Raw genomic sequence first — 8,002 nt, 5'->3', positions numbered from 1 at the left:
TACTTGAGTCCAATTGTCAAGAAAAAGATAGTAATTATGAAGAAAGTATTTTCTCCATTAGAGGGTATAATGCTTCATTTATGTATTTTTTTCTCACGTCTCGTCGGTGTACAGTGTGTGTCTGAGCTCTGTATTTTACTAAATTTATTCTCAATCTAACACCCGCCAAGTTTCCTTGCAAATATTTGTTTCACCAATAAGTGGAGCTGTTTTCTCAATAACATGATGCGTGAGTTTTGTTTTCTCCGTGCGTTGTTTGGATTTTCCTGTCGTCGTTGTACAATTCTTGGGACTATATGGCTAATAATAATTTGTTTACAAGTTGAATTAAAATGGTGAAATTTATAAATGTAATTCTAGTGAGCGCACACCCAATCAGGTCGTTTTCTGTATTCTACTAAGGATGTAGAGTGCGATGCAGCAAGCAATGGTGTAGCATAAGCAGCTCGACCAAGCTCTAAATAAGATTCATAAGTCACATCGACTTACCTGTTTCTTCACTAGCAGGTCAACGTGTTCTATGGTGTGTCTGTGGTTGAAAAGAAAAAACTACCGTAAACATCAGCGAATCAAGAACTCTTGTGTCCCCACTTGTGAACAAGCCGTCAGTGTACCTTTTTATACCATCCCCCAACAATGATGGCAGGTACAGTATCCTATTTTATTTTTCTTCAATTTTATTATTACGACGTATAATACATGTTTTGGGATAGTTATTTTGAGGTTTAGGGGGTATTTAGGGGCACCGAAAGGGTTAATTCCGATTTCTGCGGTAATTCTCGTTCGTAATCCGGGGGACTACCTGTAATTTGTTTTGCATTGTACAGATTTTTTCCCCCTTTTTTGATAAAGACTAAACACAAAATAGAAAAAGATTTATTTCAAATGAGAAAAAAAAAGAAGTAAAACAAACAAATTTTTAACACATAAATGCAAAATTTTAGAAATGAACATGCAAAATGAAATGAAAAATTACTAAATATTACATTGATAAAATGCAAAGTAACCAAAAAGGTTTGACTATGTTAAAAAAGAATACGTTAGGGAAAAAATAAAAAGCCTGTTTAGATCAATTTTGTAACTGATGGAATTAAAAATGCCAAAGAAACGTTGAATTGACAATCTCAATACCTACAAATTACCATAATTTTCGGAATGTGGTGTCCACATACTACTACACTAAAACACTTGCAGCTCAATGGCCTGTAAAAATCCAGAAATAAGCCGCGCAGGACTATAAACCACAAATTGAATGAATAAAGTATTTTCCCCTTTTTCTCTTCCTATTCCCTTTTAGCCAAGCTGGACATTGCCGCAAATGTGATTGCTGAAAACTTGGGTCGTAACTGGCGTAGATTAGGACGACAGCTGGGTCTGACCGAAACTAAACTGGATTCCGTCTCAACGAGACATCCGAACGATTTGGACGAGACTGCCAGAGAGCTGCTGAAGGAATGGCGCAAGAATCGTGGATCCGAAGTCTGCGTTAAAGACTTAGTTAGGGCTCTCAGGGCATGCCACCAAAATCTCACAGCTGATAAAGTGGAGGATGCCTGGATGATACCTCAATAGAGAACCAATGACATATTAATATTTAACCCATGTATATAATGCAGCAGATTTGTGGTCATTTAGAATATGTATTAAGATATAGGTGCGCATAACACAATCTGAGATGGTTGGAAAGACCAATTTATTTACAGTATTTGCCCGGTAAATAAAATTCTTTTTTACTTGTACTTGAGTATATTTTATTTATTTATTTTTTTGGACGACTACTTTTACTTGAGTAATAATATTTTGAAGTACCGCTACTTTTACTTGAGTAAAATTTTTGGCTACCCTACCCACTTCTGGCAAACAGACGTCGACGTAACTCAGACCTTACAGCTCGTTCCACCTGCTGAAATAAGGAATCCGAAAATGAAATTTTAAATCACAATTTAATAGAAATAATTTTTAAAATAATTAAAACAAATCATTAAAATAATTGAAATAATCATAGAATAAATAAATAGAAATACAAATTAATTGATCATTTAAAATATTAAAATAATGAGTCATTTTTTAAATAAAAATTAATGATTTAAAATAAGTTCATAAAATAATTAATCATGAAAATAATTAAAAATACATTCATTCCTTTTCAATGCCGCTTATCCTCACAAGGGTCGCGGTTATGCTGGAGCCTATCCTGGCTTACTACGGACAGTAGGTGGCGTACAGCCTGAATCGGTTGCCAGCCAATCGCAGGCCACAATGACCCGTACAACCATTCACGTATACACTCATACCTATGGACAATTTAGAGTGTTCCATCAGCCTACCACGCGTGTTTTTGGAATGTGGGGGGAAATCGGAGTCCCCGGAGAAAAACCCATGTAGGCACGGGGCTAACATGCAAACTCCACACAGGATGGCCGGAGCTCTGAGATTGTACCCTTGATCTCAGAACTGTGAAGCAGACGTGCTAACCACTCAGCCACCTAATTAAAAATAATTAATCATTGAAATAATTAAATTAAAAAAAAAAAAAAAAGAAACAATGTAATATATCAGGCGTGAAATATTTGGGCTATAATTTGACTTCAGGTATGACCTTATCACAGAAAGCTGCTACCGTATAATAGACATATTTTCAGGTGATTCTCTTTAAATGTACACCATACAAAAAAAATAAATAAATACAAGTACTGGGACTGAAATTCTTACATAACACGAAAGTGACTTGGTTGTATTTATTGTCGTATTTCGTGTTTTTATGACATATTAAAAATATCTGTAATTACTCGAACTAAAAAAACAAAAGCTTTTGTTGGAGAAAAGTACATCTTTTATGCCTTCAGGAACCTAGCTACCGAGTTTCTAAAGAAAAATCCATGTTGATAAAGGTTCTTCAGGTCATTTTTAAAGTATGTATCATTCAATTAACTGTACAGTTTACCTACTTATTGTGGTCATGCAAAAAAGTAATTCAGGTTTATAAATTGTGCGTGTAAGAAAACAATACTCTGTACAAGCCTGACATCAGCGAGTGTACAGCTGAGGTTTTCAAAAGACGAATTTAGACTGCTAAATGGTGTGGATACATTTTATTATAATTTATTAAAAGATACATAAAGTTGCTCTTATTAAAAAAAAAAAAAAAACAGGGGTTTTGAGGAAGAAAAAAAATAATGCCAATGTTTAAGTCTTCAGGAAAGTATGTAATGGGTAAAAATAGGAGGCTTTACGAGCATGCCTCAAACACAAAGATCCTTCCAAAATGGAAGGGTTACCAGACTAATTTCCGGATAGCCCCAAAAATTATGTGACCAATTTGATGCGTTAAATACTCCTAACATGCATGCTTTTGGAATGTGGGAGGAAACTTGAGTACCCGTCGTAAACCCCACACAGGAAGGAGGAGGAACAAGCAAACCTTACACAATGATGCATGACAGTCAGACATTCAGTCATGACAGTGCCACCTCAATTACATTGAATTGTATTATGAGCAGAAAGTTAAATGAATAGTTTTATGGCTAAAGTGTTTTTAGAATTATTTTTGAATAAATCGTACCAATGAGAAAGGTGACTCATCTTCAAACTGTGTACACGTATGGCCATTGACAACGCCGGTATGTAACTACCTAACTCTTATTTGAATGTTTTTTTATCAAACTTGGTAACGCTACATATACTGTTTTGAATATTTATTTGGTTCACTTGGATTGACTCAGGTATGAGATAAGTGTATGTACATAGTGGTAGCTTTTGGAATACAAAAGGACAGATGGTTAAAAATGGTCCAACATATTCCCTCATCATTGTTCAGATATGTACAGTATGCTTTTCGAGGTACCGTAGTTGTTGCTTGTTGCACTTTTTAAGTGAAAACGTTTGCAAAACAGCACTTATTATGCAATTACAAGATGATTTTGTTTTGTAAGAGAAGGTACACCAACTGTATCAGTATTTCTGTATTTCTTCAGGATGTGAAAGGAATGAATATATGCACAAAACAAATGCGTACTGTACTAAAGTAATGTGAAATGAATGAATATATGCACAAAACAAATGCGTACTGTACTAAAGTAATGTTCAGGAAATCTTTTGAAATAACGAGATAATCGTATCATTGCAGATATTTTTAAATACATAACTGTCTGGGGCTTTGAAGCCTGCTTTTTTGCCCCTACCTTTAACCTCTCCTTGTCCCCTTGTTGAAATTGACACTTTCAGATGTATGTTTTATCGCGTTGTAGGTGTTTGCAGGTACTAGCAGTGGGGTGGAGATGGCTAGTAGAACTCAGCTGGCTGTCCATTTGGTCTGGATACTGTTTAAACTTATTCATTGCGCTTACTAAATTCTTTAAAAATATACTAACATATAACTCTTCAGATGTAGCATTGTTTATGTTCAATATTCTATGTTGTGTAATTTTGTGAACATTAGTTCCTATTTGTTTTTTGTTATGGTACTCGGTTTATTAAATTGTACACTCTTGAACTAATATGTTTGTAATGAAACTGAGTTGTACACCAACCTATTGTTTGCTCATTTTAATGGTAAGAAGGCAGTTGTCGTTCTTAAACACATAAAGTTAACTTGTAACCAGCTTTGTTAATCTTACTTTAAAAAAATAATGAGTTACAGTTGCAAATGACTTCTCCCCAAAAGTAAATGAGTTAGTAACTCATGTACTGTATAATTTATTCATCTTGCTTACTAAACTCTTTAAAAACATACTAACAATAAAATAATTACATTACCATAAATGTTTAATTAAGCATAAAGTTTATAAACATTGCGTTTTGAAGTAAATCCTTAATCTGTTATTATTGATGTACGTTTTTGTGTACCGTTACCTTCAACTGGAAACAGGGCTGTTTGAGAAAACCATCTGGGGGCTGTGTGTGCCCCCCTCTCTAATCCCTATCATAAAAATCAACACGTTTGTGGCTCCTCTCTATCCCCTAACAAGCCCAAAAAGACTCCATCTCAACCAAGCATAATGTGCTTTCAAATAATGTTTTTTGAACAATATATATTGTTGAAATAATGTTATTTATTTTTATAATAATATTAAAGTACTCAATTAATATTCAAAATTAAGTTTGTTTAACTTATATCCATCTACTTTTTTATATTGTAAGAAATCTATGTTAGTAACATGCGGATGTTGTAATCTCAATGACCTATAAATCTAAAAGTTACTTTTTTTTTTTTTTTTTTTTTTTTCTCCCCTGAACATAGAAGACGATATTTTGTTTTTTGGTGTGATAGTTGATGTTTTAAATAGAACACTCTACCACTAATACAATTTTAACGAAACTGAGATGCAAATCGTCCTAATGTTTGCTCATTTTAATAGTAAGACGGCAGTTGCCGTTCTTAAACACAAAAGTTAACTTGTAACCAGTTTTTTAATTTTACTTTTAAAAAGTAATGAGTTACAGTTACAAATGACTTCTCCCCAAAAGTAAATGAATTAGTATCTCATGTAGTGTATAACTTTAGTCATCTCGCTCACTAATCTCTTTATAAACTTACTAACAACGAAAAAGTTACATTCCCATAAATGTCTAAATATACAGAGTTTAGAGACAGTGTTAAAGTAAGTAAGTCTTCCAAACCCCCTGAATTTTCAACATTTTATGTCACGTAATTTTAATTTCTAAGTGAATATTAGTTTCCATTTGTTTTTGTCATGGTAGGGGTCTTTTAAGTGGAACACTCTTGAACTAATACGTTTGCTATGAAACTGAGTTGTACATCATCCTAATGTTTGCTCATCTTAATAGTAAGACGGTAGTTGTCGTTCTTAAACACAAACGTTAACTTGTAACCACTGTTGTTCATCGTACTTTAAAAAGTAATGAGTTACAGTTACAAATTACTTCTGCCAAAAAAGTAAATGAGCTGGTAAGTCATGGTGTGTATAAACTTATTCATCTCACTTACTAAACTCTTTAAAAACATACTAACAATAAAATAATTACATTACCATAAATGTTTAAATATGCATACAGTTTATAAACAATGCGTTTTAAAGTAAGTCATCCAAACCCCCTGAATTACAAGTATTAACACAGGCTGTTTATACAGCGCTTCAGATGCAGCATTCTTTTATATTCAACATTTTATGTCATGTAATTTTAGTTTCTAAGTGGATGTTAGTTTCCATTTGTTTTGTCATAGTTGGGCGTCTTTTAAATGGAACACTCTCCAACTAATACGTTTGTCATGAAACTGAGATGCAAATCGTCCTAATGTTTGCTCATTTTAATAGTAAGACGGCAGTTGCCGTTCTTAAACACAAAAGTTAACTTGTAACCAGTGTTTTTAATTTTACTTTTAAAAAGTAATGAGTTACAGTTACAAATGACTTCTCCCCAAAAGTAAATGAATTAGTATCTCATGTAGTGTATAACTTTAGTCATCTCACTCACTAATCTCTTCATAAACTTACTAACAACGAAAAAGTTACATTCCCATAAATGTCTAAATATACAGAGTTTAGAGACAATGTGTTTTGTAGTTGGAAGTAAATCCCCAAACCCCAAGAATTACCACTATTAACATTGACATAATATCTACCTAACACTTCAGATGCAGTACTCTTTCATATTCAGCATTTTATGTTATGCTTTTCATGTTCTACACATTATTACCTTATACATTCTATAACATCTTTCACATCATAGATGTTTATATTAACTGATTGAAGAATAAGAACACTATTTACAGTATTTTGGAGCATTTGGTATTTATTTATATCAAATATATTACAGTCTGTTAAGAAAACTCAAACCTAAACTTCGGGACCATTCACCAGCGCAAATCTCTGAAACTGTATGTTAGGTCTACTGCACAATAACCAGAACACTATGCTTCATTGCGCCGTAGGCGGGAGCTATCGAAGAGGGCGGAGTTTCGCGTCGAGTATTGAGACATGTTTCGAATCAGTCGGCCTGCGGGATCGCAAGGAAGAAGTTGGGGAGAAAAGACTCTTCAGCAACAAAACGGGTATGTCACTAACTCTCATTTGGATACTTTTAAGTATAAAGAGCATGCTAACTTTGTGAAATAGAATGAATTAAACCCGGTTGAAATACATAATGTTTTGCCTAAATGTATATATGAGTACCAACCTATAGTTGCAGCAAAAAGCTGACTAGGGCTGAAGTCGATGCTCTGTCTGCAGTATCTGTGGTGAAATGTTCAAGCAAGCTTCAGACTCGAAAGATGCTGTACTTTGGAGTAAACGGAAGGAAGTTACTTGAATAGAACAACTGTAGTTTCACAAATGCTTGAAAATGAACCGCTGCTAATGCTTACACACGTCTCGTTGATCATGGTTGATCTTACCTCGTTGCTACTCATCGAAAAAATGTTCACTTAGCATTGCTACAAAACTAGCCTACACGCAGACCCCACCAAAATGCTCACTTAACAATGCTACAAAACTAGCCTACACGCAGACCACACCCACCCAAATCCCATGGTTCTTAGGGGTTTTGTTCAGACATGCCTGGACATGCCTGGACACGTTCCCCCTTCTCACCCACACTTTCCCATAACCCCCCTTGTTTCCCAACAGGTACGGGTCAAAGGGCACATCGCTTTCACCAGACATCCGGACATGCCTGGACACACTTCCCTTCTCACCCACACTTTCCCATAACCCCCCTTGTTTCCCTACAGGTGCGGGTCAAAGGGCAACATCGGGTAATCCCTTAATTGAGGGGGGTGACAGGTGGGGGTCAAAGGTCAACCCATCAATCAAAGGTCAAAAGGTCAACCTGTCAATCAAAGGTCAAAGGTAGGGTCATAAATCATCATAAATCAACGCCCACATTCCTGAGTGAAGATAACCGCATTGTCCTTCTCTCTCACAGGCTCCAAAAAGATCTCAGTGAAACGTGCGCTGACAGATTTCAGTGCTGTAGTTAAGTTTTCATTATTTTCACTCTGTTGTCTCTCAGCATATTTGGATACCACATACTTGGAAAACAA

General features: G+C 34.9%; 1 protein-coding gene across 1 annotated transcript; it reads left to right on the top strand.

The window, feature by feature from the left end:
• The first annotated feature begins 515 nt into the window (after positions 1 to 515).
• On the top strand, positions 516 to 1,978 carry LOC130912520 (FAS-associated death domain protein-like). Its single transcript, XM_057830661.1, has 2 exons — positions 516 to 646; positions 1,298 to 1,978. Exons 1-2 carry the CDS (start codon positions 637 to 639, stop codon positions 1,570 to 1,572), a joined length of 285 nt encoding a protein of 94 aa, XP_057686644.1. The 5' UTR covers positions 516 to 636; the 3' UTR covers positions 1,573 to 1,978.
• The last annotated feature ends 6,024 nt before the right edge of the window (positions 1,979 to 8,002 follow it).

This window comes from Corythoichthys intestinalis, chromosome 2 (assembly GCF_030265065.1).
Source record: "Corythoichthys intestinalis isolate RoL2023-P3 chromosome 2, ASM3026506v1, whole genome shotgun sequence".
NCBI lineage: Eukaryota > Metazoa > Chordata > Actinopteri > Syngnathiformes > Syngnathidae > Corythoichthys > Corythoichthys intestinalis.
Note: the sequence above shows the minus strand (reverse complement) of the source record. Positions and strands in the feature narration are given on the sequence as shown.